This window comes from Bufo gargarizans, chromosome 8 (genome assembly GCF_014858855.1).
Source record: "Bufo gargarizans isolate SCDJY-AF-19 chromosome 8, ASM1485885v1, whole genome shotgun sequence".
NCBI lineage: Eukaryota > Metazoa > Chordata > Amphibia > Anura > Bufonidae > Bufo > Bufo gargarizans.
This window is the reverse complement of record NC_058087.1, coordinates 31029193-31055865: the sequence shown is the minus strand read 5'-3', so window position 1 is coordinate 31055865 and position 26673 is coordinate 31029193. Positions and strand designations below refer to the sequence as shown.

General features: G+C 48.7%; 1 protein-coding gene across 1 annotated transcript; it reads left to right on the top strand.

The window, feature by feature from the left end:
* Positions 1-2987: 2987 nt before the first annotated feature.
* Positions 2988-20494, top strand: CNOT9 (CCR4-NOT transcription complex subunit 9). Its single transcript, XM_044304188.1, has 8 exons — positions 2988-3128; positions 8774-8953; positions 9036-9151; positions 11309-11418; positions 11664-11773; positions 11948-12046; positions 19215-19306; positions 19798-20494. Exons 1-8 carry the CDS (start codon positions 3105-3107, stop codon positions 19964-19966), a joined length of 900 nt encoding a protein of 299 aa, XP_044160123.1. The 5' UTR covers positions 2988-3104; the 3' UTR covers positions 19967-20494.
* The last annotated feature ends 6179 nt before the right edge of the window (positions 20495-26673 follow it).

Sequence of the window (26673 nt, the reverse complement as noted above, 5' to 3'; positions counted from 1 at the left end):
AGGACACCAGATTTAATGGGGTCCGTCGACCACTGTTTGCTAATCCACAACTCTAACATAGAGAAGAATGGAGGGCGGCAGAGCATGCGCATTGCGCCATACTCCAATTTCGGGGACCAGTTCTCAATATAGGTGCGGGGAACAGCAGCTATAAGACAATGGGGGCATATCCAAGCGATATGCCCCTATTGTCTGAGATGAGAAAACTCATTTTAAGGCCTCTTTCACACGACTGTATTCCCTACAAGAGGGCCATATGTCCCACACTGGCATTGATCATGCCAACAGGAGTACACACAATCCTAGATTACAATGATGCTGCGCAAGTCGAGCTTCAGGTGGGGCTATTGTTTAGCACGAATAGAGAATCGATCATATGAATGCGGGACAATAGCCCATTGTGAGGCACAACATGAACAACATCAAGATGCCATGTGCTCCTGTACGCACGATCAATATCGCCCGTTAACTATCACTATACATGTTTTAGTGCATATAGTCGTGTACAAGAGTCCAAAAGGTGAGATACGGTCACGGTGTAAGCAGTGTGTAGGTGATACAGTCACGGTGTAAGCAGTGTGTAGGAGATACGGTCACGGTGTAAGCTGTGTGTAGGAGATACGGTCACGGTGTAAGCGGTGTGTAGGAGATACGGTCACAGTGTAAGCGGTGTGTAGGAGATACGGTCACAGTGTAAGCGGTGTGTAGGAGATACGGTCACGGTGTAAGCGGTGTGTAGGAGATACGGTCACAGTGTAAGCGGTGTGTAGGAGATACGGTCACGGTGTAAGCAGTGTGTAGGAGATACGGTCACAGTGTAAGCGGTGTGTAGGAGATACGGTCACGGTGTAAGCGGTGTGTAGGAGATACGGTCACGGTGTAAGCAGTGTGTAGGAGATACGGTCACGGTGTAAGCGGTGTGTAGGAGATACGGTCACGGTGTAAGCGGTGTGTAGGAGATACGGTCACGGTGTAAGCTGTGTGTAGGAGATACGGTCACGGTGTAAGCGGTGTGTAGGAGATACGGTCACGGTGTAAGCGGTGTGTAGGAGATACGGTCACGGTGTAAGCAGTGTGTAGGAGATACGGTCACAGTGTAAGCGGTGTGTAGGAGACACGGTCACGGTGTAAGCAGTGTGTAGGAGATACGGTCACAGTGTAAGCGGTGTGTAGGAGATACGGTCACAGTGTAAGCGGTGTGTAGGAGATACGGTCACGGTGTAAGCAGTGTGTAGGAGATACAGTCGTTTAATTCTCCATTGTCACAGTATTTATAGTTACCTAATCAGTATTAATTACAGTCACTCACATTGGTTGAATTGGCACATGGATACACATGTGAGCAGTAACGCCACGTCAAGGCTTCAACCCTTGTTACTGACCAGTCACACACCATGCTTTTCATTCATACGCATTTGGTATTCCAGATGTTTTGGACTACACCTCCCATAATACTTTACCAGCATGATGGGAGATGTAATTCACAGCATGTGGACAGCCTATGGGTGCCGACCTCTGAACTCGCGGTGATCACAGTACACAGGAGCAGCTCGTCACCTGTCAGATGCCCCTTCAATGCTCCCGCCAGGGCGCGGGCCTCACACATGGGCTTCTTCTTACCACTTCAGGTACTTTGTGTTCCATAGGAGAACATGCTGGTCAGAGTTGTGACACAATTTTTTTTATTAAAATAGTTAGAGCAAATGGCAGAACAGACGCAGTGCAGCAGACGGACGGTGCACATATACACAGCAGACGGGGATTACAGAATCCAGTGAGAGACGGATTTGGTGGCAGGTGTGTCCTTCTGGATGGGGGCCGCTTCTTATCCTTCTCCAAGTGACGAGATGACTGCAGTTTCGTAGCAAAAAACATGCCATGGCATAGGAGATATAGGGAATTTTTTATTTTTTTTGTTAAAATAGGGTTGTACACATCTAACACACAGGCCACAAATATAATACACTGCCCCCCCCCCCCAAATATGCTGCACATACATCCCCCAATATACCGTACCGCACAGACAGTCCCCCCATATACTGCACAGACAGCCCCCCCATATACTGCACAGACCTCCCTATATAAATGAGCAGACACCCCCCCATATACTGCACAGACAGCCCCCCATATACTGCGCACACAGCCCCCCCATATACTGCGCACACAGCCCCCCATTTAATGCGCAGACAGCCCCCCCCATATACTGCGCAGACAGCCCCCCCCATATACTGCGCAGACAGCCCCCCCATATACTGTGCGACAGCCCCCCCCATATACTGTGCGACAGCCCCCCAATACACTGCGCAGACAGCCCCCCCATACACTGCGCAGACAGCCCCCCCATATACTGCGCACACAGCCCCCCCCATATACTGCGCACACAGCCCCCCCATATACTGCGCACACAGCCCCCCCATATACTGCGCACACAGCCCCCCATATACTGCGCAGACAGCCCCCCCATTTAATGTGCAGACAGCCCCCTATATACTGCGCAGACAGACTCCCAAATATACTGTGCAGACAGCCCCCCAAATATACTGTGCAGACAGACCCCCCCATATACTGTGCAGACAGACCCCCTATATAATAGAACCTATATATAGGAGGACAATCAGTCAAGAACCAATATGAGAATAGCTCCTGCAAAGGGTTAAAAGTGCTTTTGGCATGGATATTCATGTTTACCCTCGGCGCTTGCGCACTGGGACGTAATTTTTCCCTACCATCACATTGCGCAGGCGCGTCTCGGCTCCCAGACGCATGCGCAGGTTCCCGGCGTGCTGCTAAGTTCAGCCTTAAGATTTTCACTAGAGTGTCCTTTTGGGCATGCGCAGATGGAGAAAAGTGAGACACGCCCCCCGACGTCATCGCTCATGCGACAGGAAGTCAGAGGGTAGGGAAATCTCACGAGGTAGGGCAGTGTAACGTGTCAGCGGCGCTCTCCGATGACGTCAGGGCTAATTCTGTCATCCGGGTTCCGCGGACGTAGGTCACGTGTGCTGGAGACGTCGGGAGGAGGGGTTCCGGTTGTTGTAGGAGTTTAGAAGAGAAGGGTACGGTGCGGGAGGAGAGAGCCGAGAGCCTGAAGGCGGGCTCCAGACATGCACAGCCTGGCCACAGCGGCGGTAAGTAGGACCGGGAGGGAAGGAGGCCCCGGCTGGAACAACCAGCCGCTTAGAGGGACTGTCGGCCTGAGAGACACAGCCGGTGGGGGGGATGAAGCTGCCACAGACCAGGGGGCCCGTCCACAGCAGGTCATCTGTGCAGCCGCCGTGAGCTCGCGACCAGGAAAGTGCGGTGTGAGGCTGGTCGATGTTGCCTGGCAACCGTAAAGATGGCGGTCAGCAGCCCCCAAGCCCTGCCTTATCAATAAATATATCTTATTATACTAGTAATCTATAATATAACTCCTAATACAGTCATACTAATAATTTATAAGACTGTTCGCCCTGTTCTGGTGTCAGAATGTTGCATAGTATTCGTAGGAAGCCGTCGAGGGGAGACGTTATTGCGGTTACGCCAGTAATGGTCCCACCAGAAATAACCAAGAATGGCTGACGGGAAATGGTCGCAACTTGTTACCTTCAGTATATCTGTAAAGAATAAAGCAAGGCAACTGGACGTCCTGTAGATTTCTTGAAAACGTTTCAGTCGTTCTTCCAACGAGCTTTCTCAATTCTGAGTGACTGTACAAAAATTCTGGGAATAAATATGTAACTGAATCCACATCTGGTAATTATACCCAGCATGGGGTCAAAGGTGTTGATTCCATTATCCTAATTGGAGTCAGTAGGTGATAAAGACTTCCCAGAAAAAGGTGTCACAGACTTGTTACCTTCAGATGTTTTCTGTTTGTGGCGGCCGCCGTTTGTGCAAAAGTGACAACCGGATTAACTGATGACGGGTTGTCAGGTCCAGGAGGAAGAGCTGAACTAACGTGACATCCAATATGGCCGCTGAGGGGGTTGTCAGTCTTGTGGAGTTGGCGACTATTGCTGCGACTTCTGATTTATTCGTTTTTTGGACGTTTTGCTCTCGGAGGTTGTTGGTCCAGGCCGTGTCATGCTGCATTCCCCCAGCGGATGGCGCAGCCTGGTAGAATCACTTCTGTGCGTCGCCACGGCGGCTCTCGGGTTAAAGGGGTTGTCTGTGAGGAGACTTTCCCTTTCAGTTTTGTGTCTTGAAAAGTTAGCAACGTCTTCATACTGCATTTCAGTTTCTTTCCATTTTCAAGCTCTCTGCTTAATGTCTGTGAACAGAAACTTTCTTCCGTCGAGACCGGTATAGAACTTTTAGAACTCTGACAGCTGAGCGTTTGCTTCTGTAGCATCCGGCAATATGACTTGGGGCGCCTTCATGTGTGACAGAAACCTGTCCGCTGGAATCCACACGTCCGTATTTTTATTTTATTTTTATTTTTTATTGCGGATTGTGATTTCCAGTTAACTCCTTTTGAAGAAGCAACCCCCCCCCCCCCAAAAAAAAAAAATGAACAGAGCAGCCGGTTGCTCATGCGTGAGGTAATCCATTCATTTCTATGGGCATTCCGGAGATGGCGCTCAGATAGCTGGCCGCTGTCTATCCCCGGAGCCCCCATAGAAATGAATGGAGCAGCCTGGTGAGACTCCCTAACAACTCCTCTGCGCACATTCAGCTCAGCCAAACGCCTGTGTGTGTTCTTTGGGGAAGGAGGAGAAAGCTGCTGCAGACTTCTCTGGACACTTATCTCCCGGCAGATCAGAAAGATGAATTGAAGATATTAATTTTCGCCTGATCCTTCTCTCCTCCACAATGTTTCGGGGGAGAGTCAGGAGCTCTGAGTCAGTTGAGCTGTATGGGGGCTTTTTTTCCTCATGTTCAGGGTTCATTCACATGTCCGTAGTGTATTGCGGATCCGCAATACACCCGGCCGGCACCCCACATAGAACTGCTATTCTTGTCCGCAATTGCGGACAAGAATAGGACTTGTTCTACTTTTTGCGGAGCCGTGGCCCGGAATTTCGGGGCTAAAGCCCAGAAGTTCGGAGCCGCGGCACAGGGATGCGGACAGCACACTGTGTGCCGTCCGCATCTTTTCTGTCCCCATAGAGAATGAATGGGTCCGCACCCGTTCCGCAAAATTGCAGATGCGGACCCATTTGCGGATGTGTGAATAGAGCCTCACAGGATGGGGCATCAGTGTCTGACCAGCCGCTGGGGCCCCGTGTTCCCCCAGTTGAATAGAGTGGTGAGCATACGTTCCGTTCTGGGGGTCACAGCTGTCGGTTCTCACCAGTCAGACACATCGCCAATCCTGTGGTAGAGGAGAAGTCATCGTCGTGGGATAAGCCATATAAACTCCATAGGAATACATGGAGAGCTGTGTGTATTTCTGCAGATGCATTCCTTCCCGTGTGAGGGTGCCCTTAGGCAATCCTCTGTGAGTGGAGCAAACTCTTAGCTGTGAAAGGTTTGGATGCAGAAACTTTTCTCTTCTACCAACAGCAAGCAGAGATCTTGAAAACAATAAAAAATTAAAAGGGTTTTTCAGGATTGTTTTTACTCCGGATAGGTCACAAGTATCTGATCGTGGGAATCTGACACCCAGGGCCCCCACCGATCAGCTATTTTGATAGCACCACAGCCTTCTTAGAGCGCACCTAGTATAGCAGCTGTGCTCGGTTTTGCACTCGGCTCCATTCACTTGAATTGGACTGAGCTGCTCCTAGACCACGTGACAGATGAATGTGATGTCACTTGGCCTAGGAAAGAAAAGCAGAGAGAAGGCCGGTGTCTTCTCAAACTGCTGATCGGAGGGGGTTCCGGGTTTCGGACCTATACATATCGGATATGAATTACCTATGCTGAGGATGAGTCATCTGTATAAAACTCCCGGAAAACCCCTTTAACAAGGCAAATTTTTAGAACTTTTTAGCCTATCTTGGTTTTGCATCTACAGGTCCTTCTAAAAAAATTAGCATATTGTGATAAAGTTCATTATTTTCTGTAATGTACTGATAAACATTAGACTTTCATATATTTTAGATTCATTACACACAACTGAAGTAGTTCAAGCCTTTTATTGTTTTAATATTGATGATTTTGGCATACAGCTCATGAAAACCCAAAACTCTGATCTAAAAAAAATTAGCATATCATGAAAAGGTTCTCTAAACGAGCTATTAACCTAATCATCTGAATCAACTAATTAACTCTAAACACCTGCAAAAGATTCCTGAGGCTTTTAAAAACTCCCAGCCTGGTTCATTACTCCAAACCGCAATCATGGGTAAGACTGCCGACCTGACTGCTGTCCAGAAGGCCATCATTGACACCCTCAAGCAAGAGGGTAAGACACAGAAAGACATTTCTGAAGGAATAGGCTGTTCCCAGAGTGCTGTATCAAGGCTCCTCAGTGGGAAGTCTGTGGGAAGGAAAAAGTGTGGCAGAAAACGCTGCACAACGAGAAGAGGTGACCGGACCCTGAGGAAGATTGTGGAGAAGGACCGATTCCAGACCTTGGGGGACCTGCGGAAGCAGTGGACTGAGTCTGGAGTAGAAACATCCAGAGCCACCGTGTACAGGCGTGTGCAGGAAATGGGCTACAGGTGCCGCATTCCCCAGAAACAGCGGCAGAAGCGCCTGACCTGGGCTACAGAGAAGCAGCACTGGACTGTTGCATGTCATTCGGAAATCAAGGTGCCAGAGTCTGGAGGAAGACTGGGGAGAGGGAAATGCCAAAATGCCTGAAGTCCAGTGTCAAGTACCCACAGTCAGTGATGGTCTGGGGTGCCATGTCAGCTGCTGGTGTTGGTCCACTGTGTTTTATCAAGGGCAGGGTCAATGCAGCCGCTATCAGGAGATTTTGGAGCACTTCATGCTTCCATCTGCTGAAAAGCTTTATGGAGATGAAGATGTCATTTCTCAGCACGACCTGGCACCTGCTCACAGTGCCAACACCACTGGTAAATGGTTTACTGACCATGGTATTACTGTGCTCAACTGGCCTGCCAACTCTCCTGACCTGAACCCCATAGAGAATCTGTGGGATATTGGGAAGAGAAAGTTGAGAGACGCAAGACCCAACACTCTGGATGAGCTTAAGGCCGCTATGGAAGCATCCTGGGCCTCCATAACACCTCAGCAGTGCCACAGGCTGATTGCCTCCATGCCACGCCGCATTGAAGCATCCTGGGCCTCCATAACACCTCAGCAGTGCCACAGGCTGATTGCCTCCATGCCACGCCGCATTGAAGCCTCCTGGGCCTCCATAACACCTCAGCAGTGCCACCGGCTGATTGCCTCCATGCCACGCCGCATTGAAGCCTCCTGGGCCTCCATAACACCTCAGCAGTGCCACAGGCTGATTGCCTCCATGCCACGCCACATTGAAGCAGTCATTTCTGCAAAAGGATTCCCGACCAAGTATTGGGTGCAGAACTGAACATAATTATTTGAAGGTTGACTTTTTTTCTATTAAAAACACTTTTTTCTTTTATTGGTCGGATGAAATATGCTAATTTTTTTTAGATAGGAATTTGGGTTTTCATGAGCTGTATGCCAAAATCATCAATATTAAAACAATAAAAGGCTTGAACTACTTCAGTTGTGTGTAATGAATCTAAAATATATGAAAGTCTGTTTATCAGTACATTACAGAAAATAATAAACTTTATCACAATATGCTATTTTTTTTTAGAAGGACCTGTATATTAAATTTGGAGAATCCATTTTAAAGAGGTTGTCAATGCCATAAGATCCTATCGCGTATCCACAGTCCCAAAAAGAATGAATGGAGTGGCAGCAAGCATTCGCGACCACGACACCATTCAGTCCAGGACCCATTTTTGGGGTCAGTGGGGGTTTCCCCAGCAGTTGGACACTCATTGATCAGAAACTTGTCATCTCCTATGGAGCGGCGAAAAGTTCATATGGTGGGTCGCCCCCGTTAAGTTACAGATACAGTTTCTGTTACTTCTGTATGTGGGGATAGTATGTGGCATGTGCCCATCACTTTAAAAGGGTTTTATGAGATTTTTTTTTATTTTTTTTTTACTGATGACCTACCCTCAGGATAAGTCATCAGCATCTGATTGATGGGGGGTCTGACACGCGGGACGCCCAGCGATCAGCTGTTTGAGAAGGCACCAGCGTTCCTGTGGGCACCACACCAAGCACAGCGCCGTGCATTGTATAGAAGCTGTTCTTAGTATCGTGCTCGGCTCCATTCACTTAGATGCGGCTGAGCTGCGCTCCCAGGTCATGTGACCAACGATCGTGACGTCTCTGGCCTAGGAAAAGCAGAGAGAAGGCCGTGGCACTACGATGAGCGCCGGTGCCTTTTCAAGCAGCTGATCGTCGGGGGGTCCCAGATGTCAGACCAATCGGATACTAATGACCAATCCAGAGGAAATCTTGGAAAACCTTTAAATCGGGCATGCTCAACCTACGGCCCTCCAGCTGTTGTAAAACTACAACTTCCACAATGCCCTGCTGTAGGCCAATAGCTGTAGGCTGTTTGGGCATGCTGGGAGTTGTAGTTTGGCAACAGCTGGAGGGCCGCAGGTTGAGCATGCCTGCTTTAAATAGTCTGGCTACCCTCATTTGTTAAGCTGGCCTTACATATAAGACCTCTATCTTTACCATATGAATGCTTGGCAGAGTGTACATATTAATATTGGAGAGGGGTGCACTGCCAGACCCCTCCAGACACTTCTTGCCTCCTGGCAGTATGTTGTAGTCTGTAGAACATGGAATAAATTAGCTTTTTTCTTTTCATCACCCCTTACAGCCTGTGCCAGCAGCTTTAGCACAAGTAGACAGGGAGAAGATCTATCAGTGGATCAATGAGCTATCAAGCCCAGAGACTCGTGAGAACGCCCTGCTGGAGCTGAGCAAGAAGCGGGAATCTGTCCCAGACCTCGCCCCTATGCTATGGCATTCATTCGGCACTATTGCTGCGCTGTTACAGGTCCGTCTCCACAGATGTTCTGTCATTTTACTTGTGCAGTGACCGGGACTCATCATTCTAATTCTCATCTGCTTCTTTTCAGGAAATTGTTAATATCTATCCATCCATTAATCCGCCAACCCTGACGGCACATCAGTCTAACAGAGTGTGCAATGCACTGGCCCTGCTGCAATGTGTGGCTTCTCACCCAGAGACCAGGTACCCGGGAAAAAACATAAACTGTTAGGCAGGCATCACGCACACGGCCATGTTACAGCTCTGTAATGTCTGGAGCAGTAATAAGGGTGTGCATAGAGGTGCATGGGCCCTAACAGAGCCTGTAAAGTGGTTGGCTAATTGACGCTGCTGAACGGCAAATGGATGTGTACGGTATCTGGATTCTGCTACCTGTATCTGGGCATGCATCAGACTCTCCTATTTGTCATTCAGCACCTATGCACAATGGAAGGGATCCAGGAGCAGTCAGATTAAGTGGTCTCCACCATCATGCAGGGAATGACAGGTGACTGTCGCTGACAGTCAGGGGCCTCTGTTAGGGTAGCAGGCTACAGTATACAGGCGTGGATCAATAGGTATGCAGCTGTTCTTCCATAGTATGGTACCTGACCCAGCATGGTAAGGCAGCACGGGAGGTCCCTTTATTACGGGACTTAGTGTGCCACCACCTCCGGCTCTGTCATAAGTAAGCACTCTAGTATCTGTTTGCAGCACGTTTTTGGCCCATATCAGACGTATAGTAATGTACCCATTTTATTTTATAATGGAAATCAGTTCAGATCTGAAGAAGACATGAAGGGTAAAACTCAAAGCAATGAGGTCACAGAGGAGACTGCTTACATCAGAGTTAGGTGCGCGGACTCTCCCTATAAACTTACAATATCGAGATAGGGGGATAGTTGTAAACGATAACCTTGTCGGTGAGAGGCATTATTAAAGTATTCCCATGATTTAAAGAGGACCGCTCCCCTCTCCTGACCGGCCTGTTTTAATAGCTTCATGCATTCCCCATGTAATAATAATTCTGGAGCCTCTATTCTTATGGCTCTATGTTGTGCCATTCCTCTATTATTTCTACTAGAAGTTATGAATGAATTACTAGCAGTCTGCAGTAAGGGTACAGAGGGGCGGTGACATGTTGGGGGTGTGTCCCTGCAGAGACTGACTCTATCCAATCAGTGTTGCCATTTTCAGACTGTGCAGGGACACCCCCCAACATGTTACCACCCCCTTACCCTTACTGCAGACTGCTAGCAATTCATTCATAACTTCTAATAGAAATAATAGAGGAATAAAACAACATAGTCATAAGAATAGATGCTCCAGAACGGTTACATGGGGAATGCATGTAGCTATTAAAATAGGCCGGTCAGGAGAGGGGACATGTCCCTATTTAAAGGGCTTCTGTCACCCCACTAAACGTTTTTTTTTTGGTGTACTTCTAATTCCTATACTGCGATTTATCCATAATGTGATTAATCATTTTGGTTCAGTAGATTTTGCTAAAAACGTACTTTTATAATATGTAAATTACCTGTCTACCAGCAAGTAGGGCGGCTACTTGCTGGTAGCAGCCGCATCCTCCTATCATAATGACGCCCCCTCCGCATGTTGATTGACAGGGCCAGCGAACTGGATCGTTCTCTGCTGGCTCTGCCTGTTTGCATTCAAAATCTGGCTCCTGCTCCGTGGCTGTACCTGTCTTCAATCGGCGCAGGCGCACTGAGAGGCGGCCGCTCGCTTGGTCGCTCCATCCTCAATGCGCCTGCGCCAGGTGTAGATGTGACGTCATCGGTGCAGGCGCATTGAGGATGCGCCGATTGAAGACAGGTATGGCCGCGGCGCAGGTGCCAGATTTTGAATGCAAACAGGCAGGGCCCGAAGAGAACGATCCAGTTCGCTGGCCCTGTCAATCAACATGCGGAGGGGGCGTCATTATGATAGGAGGATGTGGCTGCTACCAGCAAGTAGCCGCCCTACTTGCTGGTAGACGGGTAATTTACATATTATAAAAGTACGTTTTTAGCGAAATCTACTGAACCAAAATGATTAATCGCATTATGTATGGATAAATCGCAGTATAGGGATTATAAGTACACAAAAAAAACAGTTTAGTGGGGTGACAGAAGCCCTTTAATGTTACAGCATATCACATTGCTGCCGGCCGCCCCTTGTGCAAGAAAAGTCAGCAAAAAAAGCAATGTGACCCCTTTATTTATCAGCTGGTGTCCAGGCAGCCGAATCGGTAGGTGATGGCATAGTCTAGCTTTTTGCCATCACTTACTTTCATGAAGCCTTTAGATATGTGAGTGACATGACAGTGAGCGCGCTACATGATGATGTCATATTTCATTTCAGGTCGGCTTTTCTTGCTGCACACATTCCCTTGTTCCTGTATCCCTTCCTTCACACAGTCAGCAAAACCCGGCCCTTTGAATATCTCCGCCTGACCAGCCTGGGAGTCATCGGTAAGACGTGGTAGATATCTCAATGACCGTAGCCTGCTCTCATTGTATGTCACTTTTGTGAAGGCATCGCAACCCTAAAATAATTCCTGTAAAGCCATCCCTATTCTCATGTCAGTATTGGAGATAATACGGATATAATGGGGGGGGGGGTCCTCTGTTATTGGCCCTAAGTGAGGTACCTGGGGGGTCAGATCACCAGAGCACAGGCCGCTCTAAGTAACGTTGTTCTTTTCTCCATCTTTTAGGAGCACTGGTAAAGACGGATGAACAAGAAGTCATCAACTTTCTCCTCACGACTGAAATTATCCCCCTGTGTCTGCGGATTATGGAGTCTGGAAGTGAACTCTCTAAGACGGTACAGCAGCCTCCGCCTTCTCGTGTCCAGTGATTACTGATAGGAAATGACGGCTTTTATGGACTTCTCGGTCTCTGTTCACCTCCTGTCTGGACGAGGCTGCAGCCATAATGACTCTTATTTAGATCTGAGATGTTGTACTTCAATTCTTGCTAAGTTTGTTCTCTCTTTAAGGTGGCCACATTTATTCTGCAGAAGATCCTGCTGGATGACACCGGCCTGGCCTACATCTGCCAGACGTACGAGCGCTTCTCTCATGTCGCAATGATCTTGGTAAGATTTCAGCAAGTCGTTCTCTGAAATTCTTCTAGAACTGGTCACTTTTGCTCACAGGGAAAGGGAAAGATCTATAAAACTAAATGGAAATGTTTCCCTTCCAGGATCTGTTCCCATTTACAGATCTTCCAGATCTTAATAATTCCTATAATTATTTGGACATCTTCATGGTATTGATTGCCAAATACTAAGTATTATTACACACCCAAAGCACTCCTTTAGGGGACCTTATGCTTTTACCCCCTCTCTCCCTGTACCACATAGTATGCTGTGGAAAGTACAGACTTTCTGTGAGTCGCCGTAATGGTGAGGGCACATCGCTTGTGCGTGCACTTCTATTTACTGCTGGGATTAAAATTAAAGGGGTATTCCCATCTGGAACATTGATGTAGCATATGCCATCAGTGTCCAGTAAGTGCAGGTCCCACCTCTAGGACGCGCTCCCGTCTCCAGAACGGGGCCCCTGATGTGAAGAACAGCACACCATGTGTGTGCAACAAGCTCTCCATTCATCTGTGAGTTCCATAAATAGCCAAGCGAGCGTGCTCGGCTGTTTTCTGAAGGCCTATAGTAGTGGATGGAAAGCGTATAATCAACCATGGCCTCCTCTCCACTTACTACTATTGGACTGCTAGAAGCTAGACTATTTACGGAACTCCCATAATGATGAACGGAGGGTGGCTGCACATGGAGGGTGGCTGCAGTCTAGTCACTTCAGGGACTGCATTTTGGCAAGAGCAACTGGTCCCTTAGGTGGAAACTGTACCTATCTGACATTGGCATATCCTAGCATATCCTTCCCAGATGGGAATACTCCTTTAATCTCTTAGGCTAATTTCAGATGAGCGTGTCCACTGCAGGAAATACATTCCATGTGGGAGCCCGATTACCCGTTATGGACACTGCTCCTTTCACTTTCCCTCAGAAAAATGACCCTTCATATATATGCCTATGTTGACAGAGAAATAACATTTCTGTTTTTTGAAATGCTGTGGCTTGAAGACCAGAATAAGCCGCCTCCTTTAAAGAGGTTGTCTCATCACAGACAATAGGGGCATATCGCTGGGACCCGCAACTATATCGGGAACGGAGCCCCGCAAAGTGGTTGCTGGAGGCCTCCGGTCTGGCCACCACCAAGCGTGCTCCTCATAGAAGTGAAGGGGAGCGCAACGCGCATGACCGGCCACCGCTCCAATTCACTTCTATGGGCTCAAAGGAAATGGCCTAGCCAGCGCTCTACTTTCTCGCCCAGTTTCCTTGGGGGACACAGAAGACCTTGGGTATAGCTCATCTCCATAGGAGGCGTGACACTAAGTGAGAACTGTTAAGCCCCTCCTCCACAGCTATACCCTCAGCCTGGAGAGAGAGGCTGCCAGTTTTTGCTTAGTGTCCAAGGAGGCAAGACACTCCCTGCTACTGCAGGGCTGTTTTCTCCTTTGTTGTTTTTTAAAATTTTTTGATTTTTACTTTTTTATTTTCTTTTGTTCCAGAATACGGGACAACAGAGACGCACTAGACCTCTCTGTTTCTCCCGGGGTTGAGCTGCGCCAGTGCCGGTATACGCACTGCTGCCTCCCCCACAGAAGGCAAGGTGGACCAGGGCAGCCCAGCTCCCCTGCATCCCGCCAGCGTAAGGGTCGCCCGCACGCCAAGTCCCTCTTCCAGCGTCCTGCCACTACGGTGCCAGTAGCTGAAGGGGCGACCCTGCTGGAACGGACCGAGGGTGAAGACGGCTGTGGTGAGAGAGTGGCTTCTCCAGCCCTACGACCCCCTCCCCCCCACCCCGGTCTCCTGCTTGACTGACCCCCATACTGGTCTGGCCACCCTAGTTTGTTTTATTAGTTCCCTCTCCTCCCCTCCACTATAGGTGCATCCACTGAGGGGTTATGCTGGCGTCCCTATCATGCCGCCCAGGGAGCTGCCTCTCTCCTTGCAGGGTCCCCCATCCCCCCCCTATCGCCTTACCGGTGCGCAGGCATCCCTCCTTGGGACGGCTCAGGGCCTGGGCCCTCTCCTGACTGCTGCGGCGTAGGGCCCTTGTTTCCGGTCCGCGGGGTGGGCTCCCGCGGCCGGCATGACTGCGGTGTTCAGCGGACCCCGGCCGACCGCAGCTCGGAGAGGCTGTCTTCCGGTCGGTCGGGCGCCGCAGAAAGGTTCTATCCCGGGCTCCTTCTTCCGGGCCCCCTGATTCTCCGGCCCGCGGGGTGGGCTCCCGCGGCCGGTATTGTGCATGCGCCGCTTCGCTCCCTCCAGATCCCGGCCGGTACCTCCGGGCACCGCAAACTTTAGGCCCCGGCTTCGCGGCCTACTAGGCCGCAATATTCCGGCCTCGATTGGAGGGGGCGGGCATTCGCAGGCGCGAATTCTTCCCGCCGGAGGTCCCCCCGCCCCCAGGGGATCGCTGCACCGCCCTCAGGTCCGATCTGTATTAACCTCTTGGACGCTGACGGCTGCCATCTGGAGGAGACCCTGGGATGGCTAGCCTCTCAGTGAGGCTGTGCTCTTATATGGTGGCCCCTTCCTGCCTAAAAGAGGCTGTGTTTTACAATAATAAATAGAAAAAAAAAAAATAAATAAATTAAAATAAAATAAAAAATATAATAATATTAATAATGAAGTGTGAATATATATCATATATATGAAATATCTGTATTTTATGTTGGCTGCGCAGGATACTGCAGCCTGACCTTAGAGCGCTGGCCGTATGCCTGCCCCTATTCTATAGGTGGCATGTTGCGCTCCGTGGCACTGGCCAGGTATACATGTTTCCCTTTCTAGGCGGACCCTTGCCCTCTCCTGGGGTACGGCGCTGGCCAGGTGCAGGCCGCCTTTTTCTATAGGCAGAATTAGTCGCCCTCTCCAGTCGCGGTGCTGGCCATGTGCATGACCCCCCATTATAGGCGGCATACTGCACTCTCTCTGGCTGCGGGCTGGCCTTGTGCATGACCCCCTTTCTGTAGGCGGAATACTGCCCTTTTACCGCATACGATGCTGACCATGTGCACGACCCCCTTCCATAGGCGGAACGCTGCACTCTCGCTGGGTTCGCTACGGCCATATGCATGACCTCCTTCCATAGGCGGAACGCTGCTCTCTCGCTGGGTTCGCTACGGCCTTATGCATGACCTCCTTCCATAGGCGGAATGCTGCACTCTCGCTGGGTTCGCTACGGCCTTATGCATGACCTCCTTCCATAGGTGGAATGTTGCACTCTCTCTGGCTTCGCTGCTGGTCATACGCATGACCTCCGTCCAAAGGAGGACTGCTGCGCTCTCTCTCTCTGGATTCGCTGCCGGCCATATGCATGACCTCCGTCCATAGGCAGAACGCTGCACTCTCGCTGGATTCGCTGCCGGCCATATGCATGAACCGGCCATGTGCATGACCTCCTTCCATAGGCGGAATGCTGCACTTTCCGGATTCGTTGCCGGCCATACGCATGACCTCCGTCCATAGGCGGAATGCTGCACTCTCTCTGGATTTGCTGCCGGCCATGTGCATGAACTCCTTCCATAGGTGGATTGCTGCACTATCATTGGATTCGCTGCCGGCCATGTGCACGACCCCTTCCTTGGGTGGTGTGCTGCACTCACTGGAATCGCTGCCAGCAATGAGCATGTATCCTTTCCTCAGGCGGCATACGCACAACACCGCTGACTGTGGTTGTTTTCTCGCCAGTGCGTTGCTGGCCATGTGCATGTCCCGCATCCTTGGCGGGGTGCTTGCATTTTTGCTGGATGCGGTGACGGCCGTGTGCATTACCCCGCCCCTTTCTGGGTGGAATACTGCTCTTTCGCCGGATGTGTTGCGGGCCATACACGGCCCTCCTCATCCATGGGCGAAAAATTTGCACCCTCACGTGACCCATGGCTGTCCGTGATATGCTGTGCGGGATTCTTGCATGTTCTCCTTCATTGTGGAGTAGTTGCACTCTCACAGTATTCGGTGTTAGGTGGGTTATTGCGCACTCGCTTAATGGTTGGATAACCCCGTGCATGTCCCCCTTTCACTGGGCGGACCTCCCTCCTGCGTTCCCGCTGGGTACTGTGCGGCCATGTGATTGGTCACCTTCTGGGCAGACTATGGTATGTTCTACTTCTCTGAAGTTGTTACTGGCCTTGGGCATCCCCCCTTTGGGACGGGCCTTTGCATTCTTACCAGCTGCAGTGTTGCCAGATACGTTTCCCCCTTTTCTGGGGGGCCTGCCTGCATTTCCATCGCATGCCATACTGATGTCTTGTGCATAACTCCCTTTCAGGTTGCACTTTGCACTTCCGTTGATACTGTTGGACTCTGTGGCTGATCCCCTTCACTGGGTGTCTATTTTTTTGCGGTGAGCGGTATTTCTGGTGCACTCTGTCCGTTGTTTGGGCCGTGTATGCCTTCTCCTCCCATAGGTGGGTTGGCCTTCTCACTGCTTGCGGGGCTGCTCGTACGTATGCCTCACTTCCTCCTGCGACATTCCCTCTTTTTCTCTTGGGATGTGGTGCTTGTCACGGGCCTTGCGCTCTTCTCTAAAGAGATCATTCTGTCCACCTGTGTAACCCTTGGGTGCTGTCATACAAGCATTAAAAGAATGCCATTGTATTCAAAGGTGTATTCCTTAGATATAGTAGATGGGCTCTACTGCTCTCTACTTCGCCGAGCTGGGTGGTGCTCGTTTCTCTGGTTTGGCCTGTATATTGTGGTCCCGTTGGTCGGCATCCACCATGTCCGTTGGCCTTTCCACCTGGGGAGTGTTCGTGGTTCTTTGATAGGTGCCCTTTCGTTCTCCCGTGCACTCGCTTCCCGGCGCAAGTGGTCACTGGGTCGAGAGTGCCGTTTGCAGTGCCACTCGTTTTCGGCGTTGGCTCTGGCGGGGCTGCTGTTCCCTCGCCTGCTACTGTTTCCTCCTCTTCGGGTGTCGTGCAGTATGAGTCTTTTCTTTTGGCGCCCCCTCCGCGCTTCAGGCTGGTCCGCTACCGGGTTCGGGCCGCTTTTCTCGGGATGGTCACCCAGCTTCTCTTGGGTGCTCGCTTACCCAGGTCCGTAGGACCTCCACCTTGGGTTCTTCAGGGTACTCGCCTTCTGCGTGGCAGTGAACCGGGCGTCTCAGTGAGCGGGGTTCTGCCTTTGAGCTGTCCTATGGCTTCCCTGTTGCCCACTCCTTTCGGTTGGAGGGTGTTATGCCGGCCTCTGTCTCGACTGCCTTTTCTCGCCGGCTCTGCTTGGCTTCGGCTCGGCTCCCTCCGGTGTGGCTTTTGCCCCGGCCGCGCTTCAGTGGCGGTTCCTTCACTGCCCTCCCCTCTGGGGAGAGCTTGGTTGTTCATGTGGATGGTTCTGATGTTCCTCTTGGCCTCGTACTGTCTCCCTTGTTCACTCTGGCTGTAACTTGGGAGGAACCCCCATTCGGTCGAGATTGTCATTAGATCTCCCACACCGGGACTGTAGGACGTCTTCCTGTGGTGGCTACATCGACATGGACTTTAGCCTGTCTTGTCCTGGCGGTTACTGGGCGGACCCTTCGGTTCCTTTCCGTCTGTCCTTCTGCTCCCCCACTCCGGGTGGTTACAGGACAACGTTGCTCGGGGGCCGACGGGACCAGTTTTTGCCGACCGTACTGCCCGTGTTTCGGGTCTGCGCCTGTTCGCATTGGGTTTTCACCCGCTTGCCCAGGCGACTCTTGCGTGCTCGCTAGTGTTCGCTCCTAATGGTTCTGTCTTTCTCCAGTCCGACCTAGATCTGGGACTGGGACTCTGTTGCTTGATGTGTCAAGTGTCGGCGCTGTCCTTCCCCTTTCAGCGTTCCCCGGCCCTCTGGGCCTGTCAGGACCCTCTTCCATGGAGCGGCTTGGGGTTCCCTTGTACTGCCCCTGGGTACCGCCCTGGGCATTGCATACTGGGCTCTTGGCACTCCAGTCTTTCCCTTGGAGCCGTTACAGAAGCGCTCTCTACTCCTTCTGTCCTGTACGGTTATGTTTCCGTAGCCGTCGTGTCTCTGGCGGGTGCCTGGGTGGCGGCCCTTCTTGTTCCGGGCCTTCTCTTTCCTCAGGACAGGGCTGTTCTCCATCCCGTCTCTTCCTTCCTTCTGAAGGTGGTGTTTGTCTTTCATTTTGACGAGACTTTCGTCCTCCCCTTTCCACCCCCGGGAACGGACTCTTCTTCAGATTTGGGAGTTGTTTGGGCCTTGCGGTTTTTACTTTGAGATCTCCGGCTCTTGTCGACGTTGGGTCACTTGGTTTTCTAGGAGGTCCGCGCAACGGGTTGGTGGCCTCCGGGGTGGCTTTCCTCCGCTTTCTCACTGTGGTTATTGCTGTGGTTACCGCACCAAGGGCAGGGTTCTGCTTTTGGTGTCTCCGTTCATTTCACCAGAGTTGTCGGTGCCTCCTGGGCCGGAGGCATTTGGCTTCGGCCATGCGTCTGTGCGAGGCGGTCACTGGTCTGCCTTACAGCGTTCTACAGGGTGCCTACTCTGGCTTCGGCAGGTGCTGCCTTGGGCCGCCTGGTCTGCGGGCGGCGGTTTCTTGATGCCTTCGGGTGCTTCGCCTTGGTGCTGTGGTCCCTCCCCCTTTTGGACTGCTTTTGAACGTCCCAAGGTCTTCTGTGTCCCCCAAGGAAACTGGGCGAGAAAACGAGATTTTTGTATAACTTACCAGTAAAATCTTTCTCGCTCTTTCCTTGGGGGACACAGCACCCACCCATTCTTTGTTTTTCTCTACACGGTTTCCGAGTTGTTTTACCCGTTGGGTAGTTGGCTTGTTGGTTCCACTTTTGGACTTTGCCTTTTTTCACTACTTGGACACGCAACTGGCAGCCTCTCTCTCCAGGCTGAGGGTATAGCTGTGGAGGAGGGGCTTAACAGTTTTCACTTAGTGTCACGCCTCCTATGGAGATGAGCTATACCCAAGGTCTTCTGTGTCCCCCAAGGAAAGAGCGAGAAAGAGATTTTACTGGTAAGTTATACAAAAATCTCGTTATTTTCGGCTGCCCCATAGAAAATGAATGAATGGAGGAAGGCTGTGCATGCGCAGTGCACCCTCCACCACTTTCGGGGCTCCGTTCTAGATATAGGTGTGGGGACCCACTCCTATAAGACAATAGGGGCATATTCTAACAATATTACTCCTATTGTCTGTGATGCAGAATAGTTTGCAATTAAGTTTTATTTTTTATTTTGTCATGTGTAGGGCAAAATGGTGCTGCAGCTCTCCAAGGAACCGTCTGCTAGGCTGCTGAAACATGTAGTGCGCTGTTATCTTCGCCTCTCAGACAACCCCAGGTATGTTCCCCCTTTCCTTTTAATTCACTTGTACTTTTTCTTAAGTCAGGGGGCTTATTCCTTTGTCATTGCCTAATAGTTCATTGCGGATGGGCCTTTATTAGCACCCCGGCTGCTATGTGTGGCAGAGAAGAGGCACTACCCTCTGTCTAGGCACTTAGATGCCATGGTGGGGATTCTTCTCCAGTCCTGGCCATTGCAGCAGAATGTCAGCTATGCTCTACATTTACAGCACTTGGTGATATCTGATGTTTTAATATTCTGCATTGATTTCTGATGCAGAGCTCCACACCCTCTGCAAAGACACAGACTAGATTGTTAAAATTGAGTCTCCCTCCAGTCACCACTAGGTGGCATTCTTCTAATAGTTGTTTGTAAAAGGAGCAATCTGCTGGAAATACAGTCCTCGGTGAGCGGCAGGTCAGCTATTATAGCACTTATGGCTGTAAATATGGGGTTACGTAAATATGCATGTCTCCTTTATGTTACAGAGCACGTGAGGCGCTGAGACAATGTCTTCCTGACCAGCTGAAGGACACAACATTCGCCCAGGTACTGAAGGATGACACCACAACCAAACGCTGGCTGGCTCAGCTGGTTAAGAACCTACAAGAAGGTCAAGTCACCGACCCCAGGGGGATCCCACTTCCACCCCAATGACCTCATGAAGGAAATGTGATGCAGCTGTGCTGATGAGCGCAGGGTCTGGTACGGCAGGAGTTGCGTCGATTCTGTCTTCTTACCGAAGACTTTCCTGGCCAAGATATTCGATGCACCAGTTCTCGTGCCGGTGGGGGTTTTGCTTCAGCTCAAGGATTGTCATGAGGGACTCGGAGTTCTTGTTGATCAAGAACTGGCCGCTCTAGAACTTCCTCCTGGATCTTCAGGTCACTGGACTGCGGTGATCTAGTGTCATGTTTACAGACTACTAACCTATAGTGCAGTCACCAGAGCATCCTCATCGACCACTGCCTGCCATCCTCTCTGCACTTCTATCCAAGCTTCTCGCTGTGTCCAAACTTTACAAAACAGTAAATCCAAGAAAACTTTTATATTTTCACTATGGAGATGTTAAATAATGCGTTAGTTTGCAAAATGTTTTGCAGAATAATATGCAAAGCATTCCAAAATAAGGCTGTGGTTTCTTCATGTGTTGCAGGTTTTAATAAATACGGAGTTCAGACACTCGCTCCTCGTTTTTTACTTGAATCTGTTAGATCCTTAATCTGTTAGACCTGCCGTCAGCTATAATGTATCCGTTACTAAATGTCCTTACATCCTCAGCGGTTTCCTGAGGCTTCCCTGCCTGTTTCTAACCCTGTACAAGCTGTAACATGAACAGGATCTCGTCAGTCGGGCTGTCAATGGCCTCACTCATTGATATTAGGGTTCAGAAAGAAGAAATAGTCTTTCTAATAAATCTGGAATAAAGAGAATGTGGGGCCTACAAATCCTGGGGTAGGCACTTTCCTCATGCTCTATTTTGACAAAGGAAGGTGTCTTTGTTTCACCTGTATTTATTTTTGCAATTTGCAGAGTTATTCCTCTGTGTGCCTATATCATGAGAATAGCTCCCTGTATATGGTGACTCGACCAGCAGAATAGTGAGTGCAGCTCTGGAGTATTATACAGGATGTAACTCCGGATCAGTACAGGATAAGTAATGTATGTACACAGTGACTGCACCAGCAGAATAGTGAGTGCAGCTGTGGAGTATAATACAGGATGTAACTCACGATCAGTACAGGATAAGTAATGTATGTATACAGTGACTGCACCAGCAGAATAGTGAGTGCAGCTCTGGAGTATAATGCAGGGTGTAACTCAGGATCCAGTATAAGTAATGCAATGTATGTACACAGTGACTGCACCAGCAGAATAGTGAGTGCAGCTCTGGAGTAAATTACAGGATGTAAGTAAGGATCAGTATGTAGTGGCTGCTACACTGGGTCCCCCAAACACTATTGAGGTGTCGCCACGAGTTGCTGCTCTCTGGAAGGGATTGTAAGGTGTGGTGCACCCCAATAAGAAATAAGACCAGAGAGTCAGGGTCTGCAGTAACCAATTCAAGTGCAAAACAATAGAGGCGAGCTGTCCCTCTCTCTCCCAGAAGGCTGGTGGCCCTAGATCTGTTGCTCAGTATCCATGTCTCGGTGTCTTCTGGTCACTCATGCAGTCTGACAGAGTCTCTTCTTCTAAGCACTGGTCCATATCTGCAGACAACTTGGAGCTCTGACTGCTGTACTTTATACAGTTTCTATCTAAACTAGAACCTTCTAGTGGGGGGGGGGGGGGGGGGAAGTAGCACAGCCTGAGGTCTCATGCACACACGTTTTTTTTTTTTGTTTTTTTTTTGTCGCTTACGTTCCATTTTGTTGCGTTCCGTATACAGAACCATTCATTTCAATGGATCCGCCAAAAAAAGGAAGGTACTCCGTATGCCTTTTGTTTCCATTTTTCCGTTCCGTTCAAAGATAGAACATATCCTCCTATTGTCCGCATAACGGACAAGGATAGTACTGTTCTTTCAGGGGACAGCTGTTCCGTTCCGCAAAAAACGGAATACACACAGACGTCATCTGTATTTTTTGGAGATCCGTTCTTTTAGGTCGTGTGCATGAGGCCTAACGGAAACAATGTTGCAATTTCAGTCTGTCATAGACTTGTATACAGTTTCAAGTCCATGGGAATAACTTGGGCATCGTTCACACCAGCGTTCAGCTTTTCCGTTCTCCTGCTCCGTTATAGGAGCAGGAGAACGGAAAGGACGGATTGGGCACATAACTGAGGCGAGCGGCGCCTACGGACCCCATAGACTATAATGGGGTCCGTTAGGTTTACGCTCAGAAAATGATTTTGGAGCGGAGACAGAAGTCCTGCATGCAGAAAGGCTGAACGCTGGTGTGAACTCAGCCTAAGCAGTTTTTCCAGACCTAATCAAGTCTTCAGATGTAAACAGCAGAGCTAAACAAAAACTTTTCATAGTCCCTTATAGTAACTGGAAGATTTCTAACTTCTCAGTGCATAAGTGGCCCCAAAGTGTGTCAGTATTAGCTGGCTGTGCCTTAACCCTTCCCACTGCAGCAGTAGTGTAATAATAGTGCAACTGAACAGAATGTATTACAATAACCATATAAAATGCAGTTTGATATATAAAACAGTATAAGTGTAAACAATGGCATAAATCACAGTGCAAGTTAATGTGAAAGTAGCGAGTTGATAACTTTTGCATAGTAGCAATAGGGGAAAATATCCATAGATGGGACCTACACTATCAGAATTGCCTCTCCTGAGCCTAAGGCTACTTTCACACTGGCATTTTGGTTTTCCCTAATGCATTCTAAATAGATAAGGATCCGCTCAGAATGCATCAGTTTGGCTCCGTTCAGTCTCCATTCCGCTTGTCCGTCTGACGAAACTGAGCCAAATGGGGACGGATCCGTTTTCTATGACACAATCTGGCACAATAGAAAACCGATCCGTCCTCCATTGGCGTTTAAGACTGATCCGTCTTGGCCATGTTAAAGATAATATAACCGGATCCTTTCTGAACGGATGCATGCGGTTGTATTATCTGATTACGGATGCGTTTGTGCAGATCCATGACGGATCCGCACCAAACGCGAGTGTGAAAGTAGCCTAAGCTTACAAAATTCAGGGCAATGTAGAATCCAGCTATATGATACTCTGGATTGGAAGCCATTGGCAGGAGTGCATGGGCCAAAAAGGGAAGCCCCCCCCCCTCTAAATGTCCAATGCAAAAATTTAGACCAGCACCTCCAAACAACAGGAAAAAGAGTTCAGGCGCACACTACCATGAAGACAATGTAAAAACAAACGACAACTACAAGTAGCAGCAGCCTGCCATGCACAAAGGAAATTGCATCACTTGCGGCTGAGTGATCCGGCAAGCAGTTCAGTCACTGGAACTGCCTGCTGGATCCAGCAAAAATGTATGCCAACTGATGGCATTAGTAAGACTGATCAGTATCCTGATCAGTCAAAAAAATGCATTGAAACGCCGGATCCGTCTTGCCGGTGTCATCTGGCAAAACGGCTCCGGCATTTATTTTTTTTCACCTTTTTTTTTTTTTCGGTATGCGCAGACCGGAAGGACGGATCCGGCACTAATACATTCCTATGGCATTCAGGCAAGTGTTCATTTTTTTGGGCCGGAGATAAAACAGTAGCATGCTACGGTATTATCTCCGTCCTGATCAGTCAAAAAGACTAAACTGAAGACATCCTGATGCATCCTGAAAGGATTACTCTCCATTCAGAATGCATGGGGATATGCCTGATCAGTTCTTTTCCGGTATTCAGCCCCTGTGACGGAACTCTATGCTGGAAATGAAAACCACTAGTGTGAAAGTACCCTTACTATATGAAAATTAGAAGCTATTTTGCACACAATTTTGATCCGTTCTACATGGCCCTGAATTTTGTAGGATTAGGCCCAGGAGATACGAGTCTGACAGTGTAGGTCCCATATGTGTAAGCCACCTTGTCGTTGGTAGAGGGTCCTGACACAAGTTTGATCAACCCTTTTTTCAAATTTTTTGGAGGTGCTAGTCTGACAGTTTTTTTTGCATTGTACTTCTCAGAGTTTCAGCTGTTTAGTAGATTGCTCCACAAAGCGATTGTATGTCAGAAGGAGAGTGCCGGGCCGTGGCGCCTCCACTGTGTGAAGTTAGCATACCTGCCTGGTGCTGGGTGGCTTCACTGCAGGAATATGGCCGAGCGCACAGTCTGAGCAGGCAAAGTCCCCCATGGTCTGTTTAGTAAACTGAAGTCTTCCCAGACAAGAGAGATGTAGACAAAGACATTGCCCATTGAGGGAAAAAAAGCATTTGTCACTTAAGGTATATCAGCTTTGTTTTGACTTTGCCATCAGATCCAAATCCTATGTGACTGATGATCTTCTGGAAAACCTGACTGTTCAAGGATCAGTCTCCTAGTTTCAACTGAGATGATCTGCTTGGGTATTGGCGACTATGGTTGTCTTGTTTATGGGACGTTTTGATAAATTGAAGATTGTTCTTCTCTCCTTCGTGTTGGAAGATACGGACTTCTTATAGTTGCTCCGTGTGCCTTGGACTGAGGATGAGACATCTGAATAAGGGATCTCCCGTCTAAAGATTCTTCACCAACCACCATCTGAGGATTTCCCTACCTGAAGATATTTTCCATATGGTCAAGATCTTCCTCTGGAGTAACCTGAAAGGAACTTCCTCCCCCTTGAGTTCCTCATATAACTTGTGTCTAATGTCTCAACACTGTTACAGCTCTTCAGATGGTGGAAGAGGAGTCCAAATCTCTAGACGTGTCTCCTGAGGAAGAGATAGAAATGTCTTCTCGAGAGCCCATGATGGACCTAAAAACAGAAAACATTTTCTTGGTGTAAGTTTGGATTTTTCCAGTTTTTTAGGAACCTATGATGCTACAATACGCCACAGTGGGGAACATAGCTTTTATCAACTGATCCCTGGAGCACGCCAAGATGTCCAGATATGGGTCAACTTGTACGCCTTATAACCTCATAAATCTGCTGCCAGGACAATGCTGATCTTTGTGATGAGAGAATAGAAGGTTTCCTGTTTGTGACAACGATTCTGTTGCGAGGCAGGCAATCAAATTCCGGAGAATAACTTTTGATGAAAAGACCCCAAGAATCTGGAGTGTTCTCTGGCCATAGTAGGCAAAACTCTTTCTCCAACTGGTGGCAAACCGAGCTCGACGTAAGAATTCTGCTTCTTTGGAAGACTTCTTGAGGCTCCAAACTTTACTCCTCTCAACCATGTATTTATATGGTGTCTGTCTTCTCAAAAGCATCTTCTGCGTCTCATGGATAGAAAGGGATGACTTTCATTTCCTGGACACCCAAATATAAAGAGCTCCCCTTATCCTCGCTGAGGCTTTCTTGGGTGATTTAATTCTGTTTCAAACAAGAAATGAGGTATTCAAAGGCAAGGAAGATAAAGAAAGGTTGGAGGCCACATCTCCTGACCAGGGTTTAATCCATGTACAGTAGATCTTTATGATTTTTTTAATAGCAGCAACAATTTTGAAAAAAAACTAAGACTGTTCGGGTAAATCACACAGAACTTCTATAATCTTTAAAAGTGGTCCTTTAAATATCTACTCTCAATAAATGGCGCTTGACCCAGGTGCGAAGCCCACGTAGCAGATTTTCCACACAAGTAAACATGCTATACATGAGACTGTTTGCAGTATGTATATGCACTTTCATATTTAACACTGAACTCCTCATGCAAATATGCATAACATCCAACATACATAACATATGTATAAGCTCTAACACATAACATAAGTACACTGCATATTAAATGCACCTCACAGGCAAACATTAACTAAGGAGAGCCACTCCACATCACAACTCTACCAGAAGAATAGTGAGTGCAGCTCTGGAGTATATTACAGGATGTAACTCAGGATCAGTACAGGATAAGTAATGTAATGTACACAGTGACTGAACCAGCAGAATAGTGAGTGCAGCTCTGGAGTATAATACAGGATGTAACTCACGATCAGTACAGGATAAGTAATGTAATGTACACAGTGACTCCACCAGCAGAATAGTGAGTGCAGCTCTGAAGTATAATACAGGATGTAACTCAGAATCAGTACAGGATAAGTAATGTATGTACACAGTGACTGCACCAGCAGAATTGTGAGTGCAGCTCTGGAGTATAATGCAGGATGTAACTCAGGATCAGTACAGGATAAGTAATGTATTTACACAGTGACTTCACCAGCAGAATAGTGAGTGCAGCTCTGGAGTATAATACAGGATGTAACTCAGGATCAGTACAGGATAAGTAATGTATGTACACAGTGACTGCACCAGCAGAATAGTGAGTGCAGCTCTGGAGTATAATTCAGGATGAATCTATCTGGAAAAACACTCCATTCCACGTGGGCACTTATCCGCAGCTGCATAAATAGACTGTGACTGACATCAACTGGATGAATTCAATAAAATAATCCCAGTGAATATAAATCCTTGAGTTGTCTTCTTCTATACTGTAGATACAGTTTCTTTGTTTTATCTGTGTCTGGGAAAACTGGAGGACCACCATTATCGGCACTCAGAGAAATATGATCTTGTAAACCATCTTTCTTCAGTTCTTTAGTAAAGATTATTTAAAGGAATTTATCTAATACAGATATTTATGTGTATGGTGACTTCATCGTGTTTATTACTCACTGTGTGTATTATCTCTGTACTGTGACATCACTGTTTGTTATCTCTGAACTGTGACATCACTGTGTTTATTATCCCTGTACTGTGACATCACTGTGTTTATTATCCCTGTACTGTGACATCACCGTGTGTATTATCCCTG